Here is a 26,127-nt window from a genome sequence, read left to right as displayed (position 1 = left end):
AATTTTCGCTCTGGACCCTCAGCAAGGGTTAGGAGCGAATTTCACAATCTAGGCTAAACTGCTCAATCTTCAAGTTTCAAATCACTTCACAAGGCCAGGTAAGATCGTTTTCAAGGCCAGGAAAAAGGTTTCAAGTTCAATCAAGGTGGCAAACGAAGTTTATAATGAATTTCGCTCTGGACCCTCAGCAAGGGTCAGGAGCGAGATTCGCTTTGGACCTCCTGAGAGGGTCAAGAGTGAAATTTGCATTGGACCCTCAGGAAGGGTCAGGAGCGAAATTTGACTTTTTGAACTCTCCGTCAGGATAATTTTATGGAATACAACATTTAAGTATAAGTGTACTTTAAGTTATATTCCATATATACTTTCAGGATGTTTGAGAGTGGTTTCAGACCTCCAGGAGCTATATTGCAAAATCTAGTTTTTGGAGGATTTTCAGTTTTCAGACTAAGTCAAATTTCAGGATCAGGACATTCCAGACTTAGCCAAATTTCAGGATCAGGATATCACTCCAGCAGGACCTGCTATCCAGGTGATCCCCTTGGCGACACTCAAAATGCAAAGGCTAACTAACAAAACTCTAAAAGACCTAGAAAACAAACCCTAAAAAGCAAAAAAAAAAAGCAGGGGTCCCCATTTGCAATGGGGCGATGTGTGAAATGGTCACAACAGGTACCTGCGTAGAAAACAATGGAGTTTGACCAGCTTACTATTTTTAGTAAGTGGTGGTGGAAGCAGCTAAATTCTTTGGGTTTTTCTGGGTTTTCTGAGAACTTCGTGATGGTATAAAATGCAAATCAATCTGAAGACCTTTTCTGGACTTACTATTTTTAGTAAGTACTACAGCTGCTCAGATTGGGGTTGAAATCACTTTGAAAACACTTATTTTTAGTAGTATGCTATTTATAGTAAGTATTATTTTTAGTAGTGCTATTTTTGGTAGGGGTTTTGCAACTCAACTCAGTGGCTATTTCTGGCAATATTATTTTTGGCAAGATCCTATGTTCGAACTCAGATGCCTATTTTCTGCAATGCAGTTTAGTACCTTGGCATCAACTCATTTTGGCAGTATTAGTATTTGGAAGCAGAAGTATTTTTTAATACTTTATTATTCCCCATGGCCTAGGCATAACTTGTGTTATGATTTCAAGGGGTCGACATGGTGATTTTTAATTAAATTATAACTTAAGGCAAGTGGACGTTTTTCTAAGTAAGATTGCGTGAGTTATATTATCATTTGAAAACTCATTGTTGAGCGCTCACTTTACACATTATTGGCAATTCTAATAAGATGACCCTGGTATGATCTTGGACAACTTAGAGAAGGGAAATATTATTTTTATCTTAAGTCAATTTGGTGAAATATTCCACCTTCATATTGAGACACCAAAGTGCAATTTCATCAATGTTATTTTATAAGCATTATATTTATCAAAAGTGGCGATTAAGGGTGGATGCGAGTTGGGCGAATTATGCTAAGGAGGTGAAATGAAGTGCTAATTGAATTTGGGCGCCATGTGAGTGGAATTTGAATTTGAATTTGAATTTGAGCCTCCAAAATCTATAAATAAGAGTGTTGAGCTCTCATTTGGGATATGCTTGATGAATGATAATGTTATGCTGCCGGAATGGTGCCAGAATTGAGCTTCGAAGTTGAGAGCTTCCTAGCAACCATCAGTTTCGTACTTGAAAGGCAGTACCTAGCTGATTATTTGTGACTATCTTTCATCCAGAGAGATAGATTGTGTTGATTGAAGAGATTGAGAGATTTTCAGTTTTGGTGTGTTGGGTGTGTTCCAGTTTGCTGGTTTTTAGAGTGGCTGTAGGTGATTTTCAGTCATATCTTCCTGCTCGAGTGACTGTTTGTTTTGGGTAATAGCTCGTTGGAAGCCTCTCTGCTAGACGATTCATCATCTGGAGGCTCGTGTCAAGTGGTTTGGTGTGCATTTTTCTCTTGCTGATCAAACTTCCTTGCTGGCCGTACATTTCCAGCCAACCCTAGCGCAGCGTGCAACATTTTTAGTGGTGATTTGATGGGGTTGTTGAGCTGGGGGATTGATCGCCTATCCTCTAGCATCATTTGCCGCCAGTTTGGAGTTGTTTGGTGGAGTTTTGAATTTCATTGTTGTTGGTTTGTTTTTGGTGTTGCTGATAGTTTCATTTTAGTTTTGATTCAAGTGTGTGATTGGGTTGCAATTTTAGTGTTTTCCATTGTAATCTCCAGTAGAACTTTCCTTCTATTGGAGTTGATAATTCTCTTGTTCTGACAGTAGTTGCAGAATTCATTATTGTAAGATTGTTTCAGTAGTACTGATCAATCCCTTTGCTACAATTTACTTGTACTCCCCACTGCATAAGTGGAAGAGGCTGGCCATGCCGCCTATCTTTGTTTGTAATGTTGTCCTCTCGTTGCATAAGCGGTTGAGTTGATTGTAATGTTGTCCTCCCGTTGAATAAGCGGTGGACTTGATAGTAATTTTCATTTCTAGTCCTTCTGCTGCATAAGCGGTAAAGTGATTGTTGTTTTAGTTGTTTGGTTTGTTTTTGGCTGGTTTACTGTTAGGAAGTTCAGAATTTCCACCACTCGTTGTATAAGCGGAAGGGTCTGGCTTGCTGCCCAAGTTTGTAATAATTTCTAGTATTTGCAACTAATGATCCCCTCAACATTGTATGTTCTCACCTTCCCAAATTGGGCACTTGGTGATCAGAAAGTGGAAGGGTTGCAATTTTCAGAACTATTGTATTTTCATTGCTAACCCTAACGGATCCTTGTTGTGTTGTAAATTGCTAAATTTCAGAAAAAATTATCGGGATATTACATCAATCTCTTCTACCTCCTTCTTGGGCTCAGGCTCATCATTCTCTATGTGTTCATCAAAAACTATCTCTATGTAATGTATTTGTCCTTTCCATAAACAGCTATTCCCTGGTTGCCAAGGCTCTCAGCATTTAAAACATAGCTTTTTCCTTTGTAGTTCATTCTTGGACACCTTTGCTTTACTTGGCTTAGGAGATGAAGTCTTGGGAGGTGGGATGTTCTTTTGGAAAGGTCTCTTGGGCAAAATGGGAGGTGCTTTCTTGGAATAGAATTTGTCCTTGACCATAGGAATCCTCCAAACTAAGAGCTCTCTTGATGGCTCCTTGTAATGAGTTTGGAACAAATGCCCTTACTAAACCTTTGAGGGGTTCAACTAGGCCTTATACAAACAAAACTATGTGTCTCTTTTTTATCACATCTGAAATCATCATTGCAAGCCTCTGAAATTTTGCTACATAGTCTTCCACCTTGCCCTCTTGCTTCAGCTATGCTAAATCCTTGAAATGAATTTCAAGATCCCTTTTATCAAATCTTGTTATGCCCCATCTTAAGACCATAGACAAACCCTGGTCTCAGCTTTATATGATTAAAGTCTAAGTGATTGATTGAATGCAAGGTGGCTGACTCAAGGTAAATACAATTAAGCGTTTGGCGTTGATTAATTATGAGAAGGCTGACTGAGGGCTATCAGGTGGTATTAAGGTTAGGCCGACTAGACTAAGGAGGAAACATAAATAATTATCAGGCTGACCTCAAGTTAATAACATGCATATGTGATGTCAGTGATGGCTTTGGGTGGCTCCATCATGCTTCTTCTTCCATACCCTAATGTGCTTGAAATGATGTTATAGATTTTATATGAATATCATGTGTTATGGACTAACCCTAATAATGGATATATATTATATCTGTATATGTTTCTTATGTTATGATTGTAGGATTCGATTCCACAATCACATTATTTCAAGAGATATTTTACTTGGTAAAGATGTAACCCTAACCCTAATTTGTTGCAATTGTGATTCCAAGGCAAACTCTAGGACACATTAGGAAGGGGACATTACAAATCTATTTGTCAATCTTTGGTTGAAGTCTTCCAAAGTGGTTATTGAGTCATGCCCTTGAGTTGTCATGCCATATGATACCAACATTTTGTGAGCTATCCCTTCAAGATGCAAGGTGGCAAATTCAATAGCCTCTTCTTCAAACATCAGATTCAATGAGAAATGTGTCTAATTTTTGCAACTAAGCCCTTGCTGATGAGCTACGAGATCCATAAAAAATCTGGATGGTGATCTTTTCCAAACGGTGTTGAATATCTTACCTCTCTTCATACAGCCTTGCCATTTCATCCTCTTGATCAGGTTGCCCTTTCTGTTTGCCGCTCCTTCCTTTTCCAGAAATTCAGCCCTAAAAATTCTTGTATTGGGTGAAGCTCTCTCACCACCAGAACTGCTCTCTTCAGCTCCATTTTGTATACGTCTTTTAGCACTCTATTGTTGGTTCAACCCCCCCAAGAAGTTGGACCATTTCCCTCATAGATTCCCTCATGCTGGTCTGAAACCTTTTGGGTTATTTTTTTTTAAACTGCAACTCATTTTTTTGGGTTATTTTCCAATGCAACTCTACTATTTTTTCATATTGTAAATCATTAAATCAACTTATAACTGTTTCTGTGGCGATTATGTGTCTATATTGCTTTTGACGTAATGAAAAATCTCCTCTAATAACTTAGAAAATTGTGTTAAATATATGTGTATGTGTTTTATTATGAATGTCATATCCAGCCGTATCCATTTTGGGGATCTTAAAGAATGGCTGTATCGGTATCCAATACAGTATCTGTATCCGATAGTGTATCTGTGTCCATGCAACTTTGCATTCAGATTTATAACTTGAAAGCATTTAAATCTCAAAGGAACCTGTTGGAACACTCCTTAGGAAACTGCTGGCTTGACACTAAACAAATGCTCGATTGTAATTCCAATTGGTGGGCGCCTTGGAGTGGCGCATGTGGCTTCAGATACAACTGACTGTTTCCCACTCTCAGTTAGGGATCTAGAACACGCTGTATTGATCCTTTCCAGTATTGCATTCAACAGAAGGTCACTGCTAATACCACCAGTCTGGCAATAGATTATATGCCAAGCTTGAATAATAATTGACTCCCCTAATCGCCAAAGAAGTCTACTTTGCTGTGTTGCTAGACAACAACAAAGTAGTAATCCACTTCGCTGCCTCAAAAGGTGCTCCCGATCTGCTCTAGAACTCATGCGCGTCTGGATTTGTACCTAGCTAGAGGCTTAGCAGGAAGCTCCAGGAGTCTAATCAAATGTTATACAATTCTCTCTAGGTTGTCACAGGTTCCAATACATTCGATATTTCCTTTGTAGTCTTCCTGGTTGCACCAATCTGTACAGTACAGTGAATTAGGTAGTGCTCAAATCGAACAAAGCAGGAGTAAACTGAGTAAGGATTAAACAATATAATGCTTAATATAAGACTGGCAGGGGTTATGCCCTACCAGGTAAGAGCTTCCGAGGTTTGCGTTTGGACAGGCCTAGGCATTTGTTTAATGCATAGACAATGTGTGATGCCCCTTTAGGATTACATCCTTCACTGTCATGACCCTGGCTATAACACATTCATCATCATTAAATAAACTCAGAAAATTGTCTTACTCTGTAAGACTTCACAATTTACTGAAGTACAATGCTAAACACCGATTAGTATGAGAAGATCGGGTGGTTATTGGGATAAGTCAGAAATAAAACATGGCAGATTGAATGAGAAACATGTAGATCAATTATTGTGTGTCTAGTGGTCAGACACACAATAAGAGAGATGCAATTAGAGCAGTGACTAATATTAGTAAAACAGTGATTGAGATTGTTAATATTAATTATAAACAATAAACATCAAACAACAGTTCCATTAGAAGATTAATTTGTATTAAAATCAGCGTCTGGGATTTGTTTATATGAGCAACGATTAAGACAATGATTGACAATAAAGAGAAACTTCATAAGTGCGACTTCATAAAGAGAATGCTATTAAAACAAAGAAATCATTTGTTTGGAAGAAGGCAATTTACATATGACAACAATTGTTTGGAAGAGGTGCTATGTGTATCATGAGGTGCATCCAATTAGGCCATTTTATGTTTGAATGAGTAAGTGCAATTTTCTTCTACAGATGTTAAGCAGCGATTAATAATGAAGGAATAAAGTGTTTATAAAGGGTGCGATTAGGAAAAGGTGACTAACTAAAGGTCCATTCAAAGGAACGCCTTTCTACATGGAGACATAAAGGTATAAATAGAGAATAGAAAGACAATAAAAGGAGGAAGATAGTTCTAATGGCAGAGACATCAAGAATAGTCAGCAGACTTTGTTAATCGTGAAGTGCTGGATTTGATGTTACATAATCTTTATCATGTTAATTCACTCATCATATATCACTTATAATGTTATCATTCCTACTATTATTGTTAATATTTCTATATATGTGCATAGTTAATTATGATAAAGTTCCTTTAAAGCTTTCATCTAATCTGCCATCCCATTATGGAGGGGAGAAGGTACATATGAGGGATGCAAGTAGCTAGGGATCCCTTCAGGTGGAGACACCTTAATTGGGGCTGGTAGGCTGAATGGCGGGTGTCATTCCGTGCCCTTGGGCTTGATGGAATGACTCGAGGTGCCTTGTATGATCTCCCAAGAGGCCCCATAATAAGGATGGGTTGTTGGGAAAAACCTTAAGGGAATCCACATGCACATTATGTAATTTACAATGATGATTAAGATAATGTTCCTAACCCTCGTAGGAAAGATCGATTTTATATCTAACACGATTGAGGGGTCTCAATCAGGATCTAATCGGTAAATGATATCTCCATTTCATTTCTTACTGTACTTAGAATTGCAATTTTAGGGCAAAATCTAGGGCATTGCAAATCGGGACATTACACAATGAAACTATTTGATACCAAGATTCTGTCTAACCTCCTATTAATACCCGTCTTGCACAGGTCAACCTAAAGAAGGAAACTGCCTAAAACCCGTCTTCACAAGAGCTATAACTCTCTTCTTTAAGTCTGCTATTATGGTGACAATAAATCTGCCACAAAACTGATCACAATCTCTTCATAGAACTTTATAAGTCTGCCATACAGTGATCACAAACTCAACAATAAAATCTGCTATAATCTTCTCAGTATATCTGCTATAACCTGATCATTCATCTGCCATAAAGTGATCACAAACTCTTCACATAAATCTGCTATAAAACTCCTTATATCCTACTAATCAACTCTGCAATTTATCTTTTCATATTTACTTTATCAATCAGCTATCTATTAATGCCCTTGGTGTATATACTTGTTTGTCTTTTAAAACACCTAACACTCTCACCTCTCAGCAAATCAACCCCCCTTTTATATCTTCTCATCTCCCTTAGAGACATCACCCTTCAAATAGTCACGACATTTAAACCAAGTCACATGAAATATCCCAGACCAATTTTTCAATTTGTCAATTACAAAAAGTAATGCAACACACATCCGTTAGGGTTAGCACTTAAACCAAAACGATGCGGAATACAACTCTAACCAAGAATGTACACCAGGATCTCGGGTTGGGCAAAGCGTGAGTATATGGTCAGAGGGTCTTAAAGCATTCTGAAAGTAACTCTAACCAAGAATGTGCCCAAAATGGACTAGCATATGGTCAGAGGATCTTAGTGCATGCTGAAAGCAACTCTAACCAAGAATGTGCCCAAGATGGACTAACATATGGTCAGAGGGTCTTTACAATTACAACTGCTGGAAGGAAAACTCAACACCAAGCATGTGCTTTCAAACCCAGGGTGGGAATGGAGCTACCATATGGCGGAGATGCTAAGAACTTAGAAATGGAATTAAATGTACATGACAAGTGAGAAATGAAAATGTGAAGAAATGCTGAACAGTAGTGTCAGTACTACTGTTCAGCTTACAATATGATAGTGAATGCTTGCCAAGATCATAAGATTAAGACTATACAATGCTGCAACAATATAGAAGACTCTCCCGGGCTTAACAAGAATGATAAGTCCAAGAAATTCTACTCAAGGATCAATCTTAATATTCTGATTTACGACAGACCTGCACTTGAAATGCTTAATCAGCAACACATGGAATCACTAAAATGCTCATTACTCTCTCGATACTAGTCCGAATGACCCAAAATCAAAAGCAATGGCTTCCTATGAAGGAGGCGACCAAACCAATACCAAGAAATCAGACATTAACCCAACAGATTATTTAACACGAACCCCAAGGCAATTCCCAGCAGTGATGCCAGGCAAGAATGGCGATTCTTCTCTATAAAATAAAACACTTCATAATAGAATCTGCAAATTTGCACAAAGGAGCGCCCAGCCAAAACAAGAGGAAATATGCAATACCCAGAATGAATATGTTTTTATTTTGAAATATATGAGTGAAACTTCAAATCTGCCCTGCTAACCGCGACTCTCGAAATGAAATGAAATGCAAAAAACTGAACTTCCAGCACAACTCAAGCTACAATGCAATCCTCACTACAAACTCTCACAACTACACTAAATCACCACTAGTTGCTATCTTTCAAGCAAGAAGCAATGCCAAGGCTAGGAGGCATTCATTCCTTGAAGCAACCCCAATACCATTCCAACAGAGTAACATTATAATAGACATAAGATCACAAAATGAAGGGAAGAGGCCTCCATTTATAAGCTTAACAAGAAATCTCTAGAGGCTTCTAGAAAGTGTGCCCTAATTTCACATTTGAATTTTCCTCCAAGAGATGGCGCCACTTTTAAAAGCTTAATTAACCTTTATTTTAATTCACTTCTCTTCATAAAGCTGGCACCCCCTTTTCATAAGCAAGATTTTAGACCTTAGGAAATATTAAATCCCTTCCATGATGCGTCCACCCTTGAAGACCACCTTTTAAAACAACTTGAAGTGATGACGCTAGGACAAGGGGTCAACTTTAAAATATAACATTAAAACGTAACATTATTTAAATGAAATGAACTTATCTCTCCAAAAACATCCCAAGGCCAAAAGTGACGAAGTCAACTGAACCAACTGAAGAAGAGAACCAACTGTGCCAAAATAATCAGGACCACTGCCAGAAATAGAATTTACTAAAAATAGTAAATTCCCAAAAGTGCTCGGAATGCAAAGCTGGACAAACCACTGCGAAGCCCTTTGAAAACCCAGAAAGAATCCGCGATCCAAACTCTAATTCATGAGCAACAACAACCTCCAAAACTGGAAACCCTAATTTCCTTTCCAAATAGCCTACGGGTCTCTGGAATAGGCCAATGGACCACTAAATGCACATCACTGAGAAGGGGACATTACATCACATCTCTTCATTCCTTAGCAATTGCTCTTCTTTATTCTTACTAAATCGCACCATTTGCACAAAACTTTTTGAACAAAAATACTTTTATTTGAATCGTTGTCCATTAATATAAATGGTCCCTTCATTAATTTTTGCTTTCTTTTCAATAAATCGCTGCCTTTTGTTTAATTAATGTTTGCTTACATTTAAGATGAATCACTTCTTTCTTAATCATTGCATGTAAGAAATCATTATTTCAATTGCTGACTTGTCTTTTTTTAACCAATGGCTATCCTTTCTATTTGTCTCTGATTTCTGTGTATCAATCATAATGGATGCCTTTTTATGCATCTCTTGTTTATTAGTAATGGTAATAGCTGCATCATAAGTGTTGTCTTTTATCATTGTTTAAACATAACATAAATCTTAATATTGTTGCTTCTAAACATCACCATTTGCAAACTGTAATTGCTGGTCCACGTTGATCTCTACTTTTGAATAATGTAATTACTTCTTCAAACAAATTGTTGTCTTTATCACTGCCTTCACATCAAAATGTAATCATTGTTCTTCTATAATTCAAATCTCTGCCCTCTAATTTTGATCACTGCCCAGAAACATTGATTTGGTTCCTTTTTGCCACCATATATTACATGTTAATCATGGTTTATTAACATTCAATCACTGCTCATTTATCATTCGCTGCCCTTCATTAATCAATCACAATTTTTAAAAATATTTGACAATTTAAGTCAAATCATGTTCTTAATTAATTTGTTGCTCCTTAACATACAGATTAGCCAAATGGCGGTCAGCCAGCAATGTAGATTTATCATAATTTCTTTGTCTTAACTTGGGCGATCAAGACATTCATATATATTCATTTTCATTACCTTCATTACAAGGGCTTACAATATGAGGCTTTAGCCTTCACAAATATATTGGCATAATTATGTGTGAATTACCAAATTTACAATTGACATTACAATAGATTGCTTTTGATATTCTACCAAACTGTGAGCCAAAGCTCTTGAAATGGATGTCTGTATTCTCCTATTCAAATCTACTTGCTTTCCAATGATCATGAGTGATGCTTATATACGAGTCATAGTTTTAGGAATCATTTGTGTTAGCCACAAGGTGGTGCAAATCTCTATGTGAGATGCAATGTGTACTTGGCTAATGTGTGTAGCTAGGAACCTCCTGGAACACATGCAGCAATGAACATGCATTGGTTTTAGATATGGTTTTGTTGATGTGTCTTTTGTACACGACCGAACATAGAATAAAATACCTAAAGGTACCTTATCCTTTCTTGAACAAAGTTTCCCGACTGCTGAAGATCTTGCCAAAGGATCAGTCGGAGTAACTGCAAGGTTCTGATATGTAGGTTCTCTACGTGTGGATAAGCTCTTTGCGGTACGATGTGATTTTGTTGGAATCACAAGGGGATTTACTTTCGACGACTTGGACATCTGATTTGCTTTGGATATAACTGGAACGCAAAATTTCACTGGCTGTTGATTTTGAAAAAAAGGAAAAAGGATAAGGGTTGGAACGGGATCTATTTCTAACACTAAGAACGTAAGAGCAATGAATGACCTTTGATGAAATTCTAACTAAGTCTTGCTTTGACATCCTAGGATCATCTCCACAAGATTAGTGCGATCTTCTGAGGAAAGCTTTATGATGTTTAGATCACCGCTACAAGCATGGACACCGTTAGGTTGATGCATATCAATGAAGAAGCGATAATTGAAGTTAAGCTTAAGCTGAATGATTCTAGTTGACTACGCAAGGCAAGTTTGCAATCAACAAACCGCTAGTAGTATGGATATACGAATTTCACCGTTGATCATACAAATTTCTTCCATTCACCTAATAACATGAAATCAAATTTGAGAAGTATAGAGACCATGCAAATTGTTGAATCGACCCATAGAATTCACCATTTCTTCAATGAAGTTTACAAGTCTTTTGCAACAATATCTTGGCAACAATCTTTGCCTTCTTTTTCTACTCTACTCTAACTATTTCTTACTTTCTGACTATTCACTATTAACTAACTATTAACCTTTACAAATGAAGAGCCAGAGCTTTATATAGAGAGCTCCTTACAAATTGACGACTTTGATTGACTTAGAACCAATGGCTAGGATTACAAGATAGAAACCCTAATTAGGGTTTGTTATAACAAACTTCCTTAGCCAATGAAAATTGCATTGCAGGAGTGAGGACCAATAGGAAGCGGGGGTAGGTACACCGAAGTTTGTGCCGCCTCCGATGAGTCAGGTACATTGAATCTGTACATGCTGAGGTGGACCAATCCGACTGGAGGAAAAGTGACTGGGATGCCACCTTGTCCGACGTCTGTGTCTTGGTTGATCTCTTTTCTGTCTCAATTTGATGAATGATGTATTCCTTGATTCTCTATGTGCTTGATGAGGCTTCCTTACTGTCAAGTTCTTCTTTCTCCGATAGCATACCTTGCCTTGAAGTGCTGGCGAAGCCTTTCTTTGTCATCTTGTGGTTCCTTAGTGTGGCGAAGTGAAGGTTTTGGAGGTAGCTGGCAACTCCTAGAACACATGTAGTCCACCTTTATGCCTTTGGAATGTCCTTGATGATGATGGACTAGAACAGGTCGTCCTTGTCCTGATCTTATTCCATTTGCAAAACAAACCAAAAGGTGATTAAGGACACATAATAAATTCATTCAACATAGCATTTTCTACCTTAAAACATCAACAAGAAGACATCAAAATGAAGCTTGCTCAAAATCCTTCCCAGGGACAAGCCCTATAAAAATTTCGCTCTGGAACCTTTGGAAGGGTCAGGAGCGAAATTTGCATTTTAGCTCAAATTTCACCATCTCCTTGCCTTGAACTTCTCTTAGACCTTTGAATTGCTTTCTCCTGAAGATATCATTGATTTGACCCCCAAAAAGACGAAAAGAGTTTGGATCTAGGCCAAGGACAAGACCTATTTAGAATTTCGCTCTGGACCCTTTGGAAGGGTCAAGAGCGAAATTTGCATTCTTGGCTCAAATTCTTCTCATTTTGTGACCATACTTGCTCAAATGCATGCCTAAGGATGCCCTTAATCTCAATCAACACTAGGTTTGATGCAAAATTGGAGCAAAATAGAGTTTTTAAGGATTTCGCTCTGGACCCTTTGGAAGGGTCAAGAGCGAAATTCTTGATTAGGCTCAAATTCTATCATTTTTCTACTCCAAAATGCCCCCTAAGACAAGCACATGCTAGCCTTCTCTCCACCAAAGCTTAGGAATTCACAACTTGACCTTCATCATGAGCAAATTAGGTAGAGCGAAATTCAAGTTTTAGACTTGATCCTTCATTTCCTTCACTTCAATTCGTCTTACAAGGCAAAAATACATTACTCCACCTTCAACCACGTCATAGGAATCAATGGTTTGGCTTCACATAAGGGGAAAATAGGTGGTTTGAGGAATTTTGCTCTGGACCCTTTGGAAGGGTCAGGAGCGAAATTCTTTCTTTGCTTGTTTTCTCTTACTTAGCTTCATTCTTCTCACTTTGTTCTACCTTGACTCTCCCTTTGGATCCTTCTCTCATGCTTGCAACACTTTGTTTGACCTCAAAATGGCTTGCTAGGAGAAATTCGCTAAAAATCATGGCCAGGGACAGGACCTATTTAGGTTTTCGCGCTGGACCCTTTGGAAGGGTCAGGTGCGAAATCTTTGTTCTAGCTCAAAATCTTGATCATTGGTGGCCACAAGCCATTCAAATGCATGTCTAAGGGTCTCTCCAAGTTCAATCCACCCTGATCCACACTAGGCTTGACACAAAATGGAAGGAAAAGAGAGATTTTGGGAATTTTGCTCTGGACCCTTTGGAAGGGTCAGGGGCAAAATTCTTGTTCTAGGCTTGACTCTTCATTCCTTCAACTCCAAACCACCTCAAAAGGCAAGGACACATCATCTCACTTCCATCCACGCCATAAAAACCAAGGATTTGACCTTCTCCAAGGGAAAAATTGGTGTTTGCAAGAATTTCGCTTTGGACCCTTTGGAAGGGTCAGGTCCGAAATTCAAGATTTAGGCTTGATTCTTCATTCCCTTCACCCTCATTCACTTCCTAAGGCAAAAACATGTTGATTTACTTCCAAATATGCCCAGGGGACTAAGATCTTGGTCCAAACAAGGAAGAAATGGGTGTCTTCTTGGAATTTCACTTTGGACCCTTTGGAAGGGTCAGGAGCGAACTTCTTGACTAAGGTTGAATTCACACTCCATTGCTTCTCTTTGCCTTCAAGCTTGATCAAACTCACTTCTCCTCACAATAATCAAATCCATCTGCCATCCTTTTAGCTCAAAACAAGGTCGTTTTCATCATTTTAGGTAAGATAGGGGGTCAAACTGAGGATTTCGCTTTGGACCTAGGCCAAGGACAGGACCTATAGGGAATTTTGCTCTGGACCCTTTGGAAGGGTCAGGAGTGAAATTCTCCTTTTGGGTTGATTTCTACTACTTAATCGCCTCAAACCTCTTCTCAAAGGCAAATATGCATCAAAGCCTCCTCAACCATGCCTCAAAAATCCAAAACTTGGCCATATCAAAGAGCAAAATAGAGGAAAAGTGAATTTCGCTCTGGACCCTTTGGAAGGGTCAGGAGCGAAATTCTCATTTTAGGCTCATTTTACCTTTTTCCTCCCTTCTTTGGCTTGGATATAACTTATTAGGCCTCTCCTGATCATCCTCCAGTCCAAGTTAGCTTTCACTTCGAGCTTTTGTGAAGGAAAAAAAGGTCTCATATGAATTTTGCTCTGGACCCTTTGGAAGGGTTAGGAACGAAATTCCTTCTTATGCTCAAATCCTGACTTCATTTTCATATTTCTTCACTCCAAATAAGTGTTTTGCCCTCAATAATGCCTGGGAATGAGTTAGTTCTAAGTTTGGATCAAAGTAGAATGCCCTATAGAGGAATTCGCTCTGGACCCTTTGGAAGGGTCAGGAGCGAAATTGAAACTCGCTTTGGACCCTTTGGAAGGGTCAGGAGCGAAATTTGACATTTTGGTCTCTCCGTCAGGATTCATATATGGAATATAACATTTAAGTATAAGAAAGAAGAAAGACATAAGGAAATGTCATAAGTTATATTCCATATATACTGTCAGGATGTTTGAGAGTGGTTTCGAACCTCCAGGAGTTATAATGCAAAATCTAGTTTTTGGAGGATTCTTCAATTTTTCAGACTTAGTCAAATTTCAGGATCATGATGACATTCTAGACAGCGCCAAATTTCAGGACATTTGAAGATCAGGATGACATTCCAGACTTCATCACTCACCAATTTGACTTAACTCGGACCTTCAAAGATGATATTCACTCACCAAGCTTTATTGACCTCCTCAAACTCAAACAAGACACAATTAGCAACAAGAGCAAAACTTTATCCTAAGGAAGACTTTCAAAGATGACCCTAACCTGAAGCATCCACTGACTCACCTTTAGCTAAAACAGAGCCTGCTCTCTTAGTGATCCCTCTGGCAACACTCAGCATGCAAAGGCTAATAGACAAAACCCTAAAAGACCTAGAAACAAACCCCAGAAAGAAAAAAAGTAGGAGTCCCCATTTGCAATGGGGCGATGTGTGAATACGTCACAACAGGTTTGTACCATGAACCTCCTTGGGACCAATGAGCTTGAGAATGTAATCAATAGTTGCCTTTAAGTTTGCAAGGTTTCCGCAAATTGGAAATACTGAATTGATTGAACTCTATTACAGCAATGAGCGAGTTTAGAACTCTGATGTACCTTTACGACAAAAATCATAAGTTGTGGTGATCAAATGATGACTAGAACATTATTGTAAACCTTGAAATAAACAAACAGATGTGGAAGTGTGGAAGACAATGTTTTTGGTTGATGCAAGATTGCTCTTACACCTTAGATGCTCTTGCATCAATTTCAAATGTTTCAATTTTATCCAGTGATTGCACATGGTTGAGATCAAGTATTCTATGAGACATATGGACTTTGATAAAGACTATTTTGAGAAGGTAAGGGATAGGAATGCTTCATCAAATAACATTATATTGGGTGATGATAGTTGAAATATCCCCCTTAATTTTTTCAATTTTTTAACACAACAATTTAACCCGTTAGTGTTAGCAAAGATGAAATACAAAGAGCAATACATGTTGGCGGTTGGACCAGCCACTTCCACTTATCAGCGGGATAATGAAATATTGGAAATTAAACAACTACTTGGTGGTTTAACCAGCCAATAACAAAGCCAAGAAGACTGAGATTAAGCAAATGACAATCACTCTACCACTTTTCAGTGGGAGCACTAGGAATAACGAAACTATCACTCAACCACTTATTCAGTTGGAGGACAGGAGTACAATATGAAATAGAGATAGGCGGCGAAGCCAGCCTCTTCCGGTTACGCAATGGGCAATACAAGAAAGTATAATGAAGTATGAAATGGACTGTTTTAGTACTATTGAATACAGCCTTACAATGGACAACTAGAACAAAAATCATAAGTTGTGGTGATCAATTGATGACTAGAACATTATTGTAAACCTTGAAATAAACAAACAGATGTGGAAGTGTGGAAGACAATGTTTTTGGGTGATGCAAGATTGCTCTTACACCTTAGATGCTCTTGCATCAATTTCAAATGTTTCAATTTTATCCCAGTGATGGCACATGGTTAAGATCAAGTATTCCATGAGACATATGGACTTTGATAAATACTATTTTGAGAAGGTAAGGGATGGGAATGCTTCATCAAATAACATGATATTGAGTGACGGTATTTTATCTAAAATAAAGGGAAAAGTGCATACCTCTTAAAAACTGGATGTTGATGATGATGATATGAAGATAACTAATGTCTTGTTTGTATTATAACACAAGTGAAGCTTGCTTTTGGTCAATTAGACAATGAAAAAAATTACAAGGTGAAATTTGATTGGCAGGTTTGATAATAGGCAAGTTGAATTATATCAAGTCAACAAGAGGAACTAAGGAGGTTTGTATATGTTTGTGGCAATGGTTGCAGAAGGTCAACTTTTCATTCCAATATGGATTGGAATAGCTATTTTTGTATAGGCATGTTGGGCACCTGAATTTATAAATAGAGGAATTATGCACATTACAAAATACAGAGATATGTTAAAGTTGTGCATTAAGAGAGCAGCTTATAAGCCTCTCTGAAGGACAATGGAGGGGTACCATGTAGTTGGGATTGTTTCAGAGCATATGTTAAGAGTCTGCAATTCTCTTTAAACTTTCAGAGTCACAGGCCAAGTTGGAAGCAGTGACTCTAGCTGCCTTGGCTCACCCAACTCATATATTATAAATTTATACTCTATAGTCTCTTCAACAATAGGTAGTTGATATTCTTTCATGATTTTTAATTTTGCAGAAAATGACAAGATTTTTTCTATTTACTACAATGCCTTTTGATACTCTTTCATGATTTTTAATTTTGCAGCAGCTAAGATTTTTTCATCTTATTACAATGCCTTCTGATATTCTTCAGTGTTACCCGGAAACGCGTTTCCGGCCTAAAGGCACATGTTTCGGAAACGGAAACCGTTTCGGGGACTTGGGGATGGCCGGAAATGTTTCCAAGCCGTCCTCAATCCCCGAAAATTTTCGGAAACCATCCCGGAAACTCAGAAATGGTCAACCCTTTTTTTGGGGACCGTTGACCATCCCTAGGACAGCTGGGGATGTCCAAGCCGTCCCCTGACCGTCCTGGGGACGGATGGCTGTTTCCGGCGGTAGAGACAATTAAAAAACAATTTTAAAATTTTTTTTCCAGATGCTGCCATTAAATTTTTTTATTAAGGAAAGCAATTAAATTTTTTTAAAGAAAATCGCTGAGGCATCTGCCACACTAGCCTTGTCTACCATATACTACTATAGACACACCTATGAACACCCAAGCCCGACAACGAAACAACCAGTGATCAACACAGACATAAAGCATAATCCCATTACCCACAGACCCGTTACATTTGTCCACTAACTGCATTATATATCACAGCTGCAAATTCACCAATATTGATAGCATTGTGGGTAGAGTTCTCAGGGAGCCACCAGTCATCAGATTCCGTCATCCTTCTAAATGGCTCCATGTTACCATTAAACACAGCACATCTGATCACTTCCCACTCATTCTCCCCAAAAGCCTTGATAGGCTTGCGCTCCTCCATCCAAACCTCCCTTGTAGCCATTTCACGTATGGCGTCACTGTCAACAGAGCCACCACTGCCCGCATCAGCAGTATCCTCCGAATCCTATAATTAATAATTATTAATAAATATTAAATAATATAATAAACAAACTCAGTAAGCGATTAAATTTTTTTATTTTTTTTTACTTTCACAGTTTCACTGTCGATTTCGATATAATATTATATCGATATAATATATGATATCGATATAGTATTATATCAATATAATATATGATATCGATATAGTATGATATCGATATAATACTATATGATATCGATAAAGTCATTCCCAGTGAGAGAAACAAAAACTAAAAACATTATTGGATGGGAGGAGCTTTCACAGTAGCACTCGGGGGAAGAAAAATACTGTTGAAAATGTGGTGTTAAAGCTGAAAGGGTTATATAAATTTTAGATTTCCGTCCCCTGCCATCCCCTATTCCGAGAAAAAAGAAAAATGTCCCGTAAACCCCTTTCCCTGTCCCCCCCGTCCCCCCGTCCCGGAAACTAAGGGTAACATAGATATTCTTTCATGATTTTTAATTTTGCAGCAAATGACAAGATTTTTTCATCTTATTACTATGCGTTTTGATATTCTTTCATGATTTTTACTTTGCAGCTAATGACAAGATTTTTTCATCTTATTACAATGCTTTCAGAATTCAGTCTTCTTTTCTTATTCCATAGTGGGACATTCCAACTGGGTTCACCCCTGAGAAAGAGACGTCGAATGAGTAGGTTTGGCATGGCATCTCGTGATGGAGAAGGCCTTTGAACCCTGGTTCTCAATCGTTATTTCTAGATTTAATGGTCCAGTGGTTCATCCCGAGGAGATGAGATCTGATCAAGGGACCTTCCTTTTGAGGCAATGAAAGAATGAAACAAACGCACCTTAAAAAGCAGTTTGTTTTGCAGCATCCCCTCGTGCTGTTTCTTGTTGGATAATAAATCCAGTATTTGAAAACTCTTCCTCTTAAGGGATAGTATCCCCACTTACCGACAATATAGTCACTGTTAGTATCTTGCATTGAAAAAAGCATCATAAGCAAATTTGTGTTGTTATGATTCAGATCTGTTGGGTTCACTATAGTGGCAGATTGTAAATTTGGGCTTGTAACAGGTTATCCTTCGGAGCCATCTGAAAGAGGCTTACAATGCCTTTTTTTGTAACTGAAACTCTTCCTAAATAAATCTCAAGTTTCTTTCAAGTTTCAACTTAAGGTTTTCATTATGCTTCTTTAATGATGTTTGCTTGCATAATATCTCTTTTTTTGTTTAATTGAAGTTATGAGCAGTTATAATATACATACTAGAAACAGTATTGGTTTCAGGTAAAACTCCATTTATTAAAGTAACACTGTCTTCATTGTGAAATTTGAAATTTTGACCGATTGTGCATGAGACCCCAAAGCTGTTGGAACATGTATCAAATGTTTCAAATGGGTGAAACTACTGTAGCACATTTTGCATATCTTTATTTTAAATATCCCCTCGATGATTTCTTCACTTTGTTTTGTGATAGTGTGTGCCTTAAGCTTAATTTTCAGTAGATATTTGCTTGTACAGAAGTTGAAATATATGACTAAATTGTAGAGTTGGTTACTGTTTTTTGACTTTATGGAACAGAGGTCATTAGAACAAGCTAGTGCTGCAAAAGCTGAAGGCAATCGATTGTTTGGAGCAGGGGAATTTGAAGCGGCATTGACGCAATATGCAAATGCATTAGATATTGCTCCAGATCATCCAATGGCAAATGATATTCGTTCAGTCTGTTATGCCAATCGTGGAATTTGTTATTACAAATTGGTATGTACTACTGAAAATCCTTTTAGCAGAGATTTATAGAGCTTGTTTTATTTCAATTATTACAGGATCAGTTGAAGTAGATATTTTTGAAAATTCATTCAGTTGCTTTACAAATATGTTTAAATTTCTTATTTTACTCTGAGATTTAAATTTTCTTCATCATAAGGGGCAAGATCGTGTTAATTGTTAATTAAGTTTACCAATAACTTTTAATGGGGTTGTTAGTTAGGTCCAGGAAACCCACCCAACATCAGAATGTTGTGTGGGAATCATCTCCCAGTATCAATTTACTCTAGGAAAATTGGGTTTTTGTGGGGGTCGGTAGGGAGGAAGATTAACATTGAGTACTTATATGGATACAATCTAGAAACATGGTAGAACAGGAAGAAGTGTTATTGGAAGATTCTTTGAATTTGATTTCCCAGTTACTGGATGTTATGTTTCTTAGATTTATGTGTGGATAAATTTTAAAATCGGTTCTTGGAAACAAAAATTGTATTGTCTTCACTGTTCTATTCTTGGAAATTTTTCTAATTTTTATGGTGGTTAGCAACTCATAGCAAATGGTGCTAAGAATAACCAGCATGCATATATTGCACTTATCAACCTTGTTTAATTTTTAGATCACACTTTATGCTTTTTATATTAGTCCTAATGGAGTGAGCTTTATAATTAGATTGATGTATCCCATACTTAGAAATAAAAGAATATTACATTTGTATGTCTTAAAATGATAGAGCAGGATACAATGTAGCAAGAAAAAGCTATGAATGCTAAAGCAACTAGTTATTATGGCATTCTACTAATGCGGGAGCGTTTAGGCAAGTTATAATGTTATTTCTATATTGGGATCTTAAATTTGTCTCTATGGGGTGAATGAAAATGCAGGGACACGGCCTTTACATGTACACTTAAGCTTTAAAACAATTACCATCAATTTGTTCTTGATCATGTCTCTGAAAGTAGAATGTTATTTTGTTTTTAAGTATACATTAAGAATAAAGAAACGATCCACTTTTAGTAGGCACAATAAATTGTTTGGAAGTATCTGAAGAGCACACAGTTATATTGAGAGGAGGGGGGGTGAATCAGGATAACAATAAATTTTACCAATTTAAACTTTATTAATCATAATAGCCACATAATTCACTATCCTTCAACAATCATGCAAATATAAAAAACACAATAACACAATGTTTTACGTGGAAATCCAAATGGGAGAAAACCATGGCAAATTATTGCTTTTAAGTTTTATATAATTGTTCTTTTACAATGTTTGTAGGCACCAACCTACTGGAGGCACCAATCCCTAACTTAGTTTGTGAGCACCAACCCACTGGAAGCACCAATTTCCGTTTCTGAATTTGTGAGCACCAACCCACTGGAAGCACTAACTCCCACTTCTGATTTGTGAGCACTTGCCCACTAGAGGCACTAACCCCTCATTCAGTATTCCACCTTTTCAAGGATGATGGATGAGCCCAATCTTCTCAACTTGTTCTTTTTATTCGCTATGAAATGACCACAACAGCCTGTTCACAAATCTGCTATAAAGTCTCCCATAAATCTGATATGAGGTCTTCCTCAAATCTGCAATAATGTCTCCCTAAAATCTGCCACAGAAAACTGATCACTAACTCTATTATTTCTTCAATATGCTGCATAAATCAGCTATGATCTTTCACAGGTCTTCATTGCTATCAAATCTGCATACATTCTCTTCATGCATCTGTCTATATTTTCTTCACGAGTCTGCATATATTCTCCTTAAATTCTGCTTTCCTCAATTTCGTAATCTGCACATATTCTTCATGTATCTTGGCACATATTCTGCATTTAACATTCTTCTGATTTGCAGATCTGTAGGTGTCAAGTATATCTTTATTTTTTACACACTGCACATGTATCTCGCATACTCACTCCTCAAGTAATTTAGATGCTCTTTAAATACCTTCAGAATATGTCTTATATCTAAAAGACATGCCTTTTGATATCTTCTTTGGCTTTTGATATCTTCTTTAATCGCACAAAAATACACTTCACATATTTATATCACTACACATCTCTTAAAAAACTTCTTTTTATTTCATATACTCACTCACTTATTCACATTACAAATTCTCTTATTATATCGTCATATTCCTATGAAGATATATATCCTTTGGAATAGTGATGTCCTTTTGAGAGGACATAACCTTTTGTTAATAAATGATCGTTGCCCTTGAGAACTAATTTAATCCCCCTCTAAACAATTCGTTCCTCTTTTATTAGCAGATCGCACCTTTTCAAAACTGATTTCCTTTAAACAAATAATACTTTTTTCACTTCATTCATAATCGTAGTTTTTGCCATGTCTTGTCTTTATATAAGACAAAGTAAATTTGTCTTTTTCTTTCAATAAGACAAATTTGTCTTTTAGGAAATTTCTTTGACTATCGTTGCTTTCTTTCTTTGTGAAAAAGACATGGTAAATAATATAAATTTGTCTTATTTGATTTTTGTCTTATGTGCTACACAGAAAAACCTTTTGTCTTATATAATATTTGTTTTTAATTGCTTATTCAAATCGCTGCTTGTCATAGTCTTCTTTTTGGGTGACTAATATGGGGATCACCCCCTGAATGAATATTATTTAATTATTTTAAAGTCCTTTCAAAATTCTTCAAACGTCCATCTTGGGGGCCAAAAATAAATAACAATTTATTTATTTAATTTCATCCAAATGTCCACCTTCAACTTGCCAGTTGGCCCAAATTTTTTTCTTCAACAATAAATTGTCTTTGGCCTACAGCAATTTCCTTCAACCTTGAACTCAAAACTGCCATAATGAAATCTACCTTCAACATTAATGACAATATTATGACATATAAGCTTTATCATTCTTGAGGGTGATCACAACTGCAGGTGATCTTAAAAAGCCTCAACCACAGCCTTCAACATTAATGTCTTGAATATGATCAATGCATCATCATATTTTAAATAGCAATAGCCATAGTCACCTTATGCCATCTTCTTGACATCAATGGCAACTTCCACATTAATGACAACACTTGAACAATATACTTTTAACATTTTATCTTTGACATCAATGATGAGATATATCTCTTGAACGCCCTTGACATCAATGACAATATTTCCAACAATATCCCTTTTCAAACTTGTAGCAACTCGTTGATGAAGCCTACACCATTGCACAAGGGATTTCCAATGGTACATCAGAAACTTGAGTTTAAGAAGGATACCACTAAGCCACCTTGTGGCCACAGTATGAAATTGAGGATCTTCTTGAGGACCTGGGAAAAGATGTAATTCAACATAGAATTATGAAATGGAAGCTATAATCATTTGAAAGAACATATTTAGAGATTATAATAGTATATAATATGCCCATCTGTGTCAAAATATGGAAATCTATAATGGTGTTAAGAGATACTGAAATACTCATGAATACCTTTAATGGGATTAAAGGGGGACCTGAGTGGACATAAGCGTGGATCAATTAATTAGACAAGATAGTAAATCTAAATTAAATACTGCATCAAAAAAATGTACTAGTAATTAAGTTTATGAATTGAAAAAATATAAGTAACTTTTAGGATTTTATTCTAGACTCTCCAGTTTTAATTAACTAGTACAAAGTCATACAAAGATACAAAAAGTCTCTTGGTATGCCATTTGCTGAAATTCTATTTTGTAGGTCTCATTTTGAATTCTTTGTTGATGGTTTTATATTTTCTGTCAGCGTTTTAGAAAAGAGGTGCTTGAGGTTGGGAGAGGAGGAGCTCTGAGGTTGGCAATGGAGACGAACAATCATCCTCCACTTATAACTTGAGAGATGCTCCTCTTGCTAGAATCGACTCTGATTAGTGTTCTTACATTGTGCTTGGTGCATTTTGTCTCAAATTCTTCTTTGACTGGATGATTGGAGTTGATTTTTGGGGTGTTTGTTTGTCATATTTCCTTTTATGATTTTAAACTTTGCAAGTCATTTTTTTATTGTTTTGGATTTTTTTAAATTGATGACTACGCCTACCATTAAAATCTGTATTTAATCTAGGTTGTTGGTGTATGTGTGAGCTGTAGTGGTGGCGTACGTCTTGGGGGCTTGTTGATGCCTTACAATAGTTAGAGTTAATATTTTTAGGCTGGCAGAAAAATGTAAGGTAGTATGGAGAAGGTGGAGAAACCAGTGGAAAGGGAAAGGAAATCTTACAAAGATATTCTTAATGCCTAGGCTGTAGAAGCATTGCTAGAGATAGTCAAATTTGAGGCTAGAATCAAAGGAGGCGTTGGAAGATAGGGAAGAAGAAATTGAAATTTCAGTGATTTTTTAGTGGCTAATATTCACCAATTGTCTAATAGTTGAAATTTGGGAATCAAAATTTGGCTAATAGTTCAAGCTTTAAGGTGACCTAAATCGGCACATTTTAAATTTTTTTTTGTTTGTCTTATTTAAATCACTAGAGCATTCATTTTTAAAAAGTTTTTAACTCAAAATTTCGCCACAATATTCGTTACATGATTATATTAAATTGGCCTAAATTTTACATGTCATTATAGAAATTTAAATTAGTTCACCAAGAATATATCATAGCTATTAGTTACTATAGGGCCATATCACCAATCTTTAGTTGCCACCATTGATTTAAATTATAATCTAACCCTAACAGTATTCCATGAGGTAAAATGTACCTATAGTTTGTACTTTGTAATACTCATGGGAGCTGAAATTGTTTTTGGAATGTTAATCTCAATTGAAATCAATGGTCCAAAAGCAGTTTTGGGCTCCACGAGCATTACAAACTATGGGTCCATTTTATCTCATAGAATACAACGAGGGCTATTAGATTATATTTTAAATTAATGGTAGTAATTAGATATTATAGAGTTCACCCCTTAAACTTATCAATGATTTCCACCTTTAGGGTTCTACTTTTCTATGAAAGATATATATATTTTATTTTTTAAAAATGGAAGGACTTGCCATGATTAATACATTTTCCTATTATTTTTCAAGATTCCTTAAGATTTTCTACAAAATTTTTGTGATGTAAGAAAATTCACCAACAAAACTAATATTTTTTTCGAAACAAAAGGAAAGATTCACCAATAGAAATTAATATTTTTTTTCAAAAAAATAAAATATTTGCCAGGATTTTACATCTTTTTTTGATGTTTTTTTTAAAGTTATCCATAGGGATAATAATTTGTAATTCAACAAGATGATAAGGACCTCCCTTTGCCAAGAATTCTTTGAATTGATTCTAATGAAGAAATGATAAAAGTTGTTTAAAAAGAATATAGATTAGAGAACGGTGCTACCTTTCTTGGCTATATGGACAAAGAGACACGTCCGACAGCGAATTTTTCAATGACTCATTATTGAATGTGTGCGCAAAAAAATGGGGAATTTATATCTCATTTTGTAGAATGATTCAAAAAGAGTTATTTGTAATATTTAAAAAAAAATCATAATAAGCAAATTTTTTTTCAATGACTCATTATTGAATGTGTGCGCAAAAAAATGGGGAATTTCTATCTCATATTGTAGAATGATTCAAAAAGAGTTATTTGTAATATTTAAAAAAGTCATAATAAGCAAAAAAGAGTCATAAGCAAGTAGTTTTGGAATATTGGGAAATCAATCTTCAAGATGGTCCTTTGGTCTCCCAAAGTTTCTCATGAGGAGATATTAGCTTGTTCTGTACCTAGGTGGATTATTGTAAAATGTTCCACCTCAAATGTGGACATTTCTATCCCAATTTCTTAATCTTGTATAGAAAGTTACATAAGTGGAGGAAACTAGGGCTACCCTTCCCCATATGAATGTTAGGAAACTCCTTTCTCCAACTACTTGGATGTAGATTCTCGACTTCATAGAATTTTGATTGGGAAACTCTAATTACAAATGTGAAATTGAGTGTTTTGGCCAACTCAATGCATACTTCCTATTTAAAAAAGAACGGCATAAAAAAATTGTCCTAGAACTGTTAAATTATCAAAAGGAAATAAAGCCGCATTCAATGAAATGAATAAAGGAAACAAATCCCATGAACATAGTAAACTAAAAGTGTGTCAAAAATCAATTTCCAGGATGGTGATATTGTGATGCTTATGAAATAAGAAATTGAATAAGAGGTTTCCAATAAAAATAGTATTGGAGAATCGGTTGAGGACTGTCAAAATTCAAATTACTCAGGTAACTAATGGCATTGATGATAATTTGGAACCCGCAATAGATTCTCTTGGTATTCCAAAAACGAAAAATGCTCAAGAGCTTGCCTTTGAGAAATCAAAAGAAAAAAAATTGGCTAACAAGTTGGTTCAGGCATAAAAAACCAACTTGTCGTCCAATGCTGCTAGTAATTTAGGCTCAGACGGTTCAACTGAATTTGTTCTTAGATGGTTCAACTGCATTGGTTCTTATAATGAGGCTAACCAAGATATAAATAGAAATGGTGTAATGGTTTGTATTAATTGTTCGTTTTAGGAGGAGGTGGTGGAACAAGACATGTAATGTCCTCTTTTTCCGAGTGAACATCTAGTAGAGATTTCTAACTTATTTTATTCCCGTAGGTTAGGGTGCACAATTATAAGGGAATAAATTAATTAATTAAATTATTTCAAAGTTGTTCTAATAAAATTAAGTCCCAAGGATAAGTTTATTTTAATTTACCTAAAGTGACTTGAGTGAAAAATAAATGAAATATTATAAAGTTAATTTATTAAATAAAGTTTCTTCTAGAAGTTTTAAGGAGGTTTAATCAGATTTTTCTAGAAGATCCAGCTAAACCTTTAAAAAGAGATGAGAGCAAGTCATTTGGACATCTGGAGTTTTGTTATTTCTTTCAGAGACCTTGTGTTTGTAGGTTCAGCATGCCCTAGGACGAAAACCCTTGG

At 36.4% G+C, this 26,127-nt stretch overlaps 1 protein-coding gene across 1 annotated transcript in view; it reads left to right on the top strand.

Annotated features, from left to right (window-relative positions):
- LOC131048739 (uncharacterized) overlaps positions 1-26,127 on the top strand; it is a 109,364-nt gene that overhangs the window by 37,741 nt on the left and 45,496 nt on the right. Inside the window, exon 2 of the mRNA XM_057982805.2 lies at positions 19,048-19,227. Coding sequence (XP_057838788.2) covers positions 19,048-19,227 — 180 coding nt within the window. The remainder of the gene's footprint in view (positions 1-19,047; positions 19,228-26,127) is intronic.

This window comes from Cryptomeria japonica, chromosome 7 (assembly GCF_030272615.1).
Source record: "Cryptomeria japonica chromosome 7, Sugi_1.0, whole genome shotgun sequence".
Lineage (NCBI taxonomy): Eukaryota > Viridiplantae > Streptophyta > Pinopsida > Cupressales > Cupressaceae > Cryptomeria > Cryptomeria japonica.
Note: the sequence above shows the minus strand (reverse complement) of the source record. Positions and strands in the feature narration are given on the sequence as shown.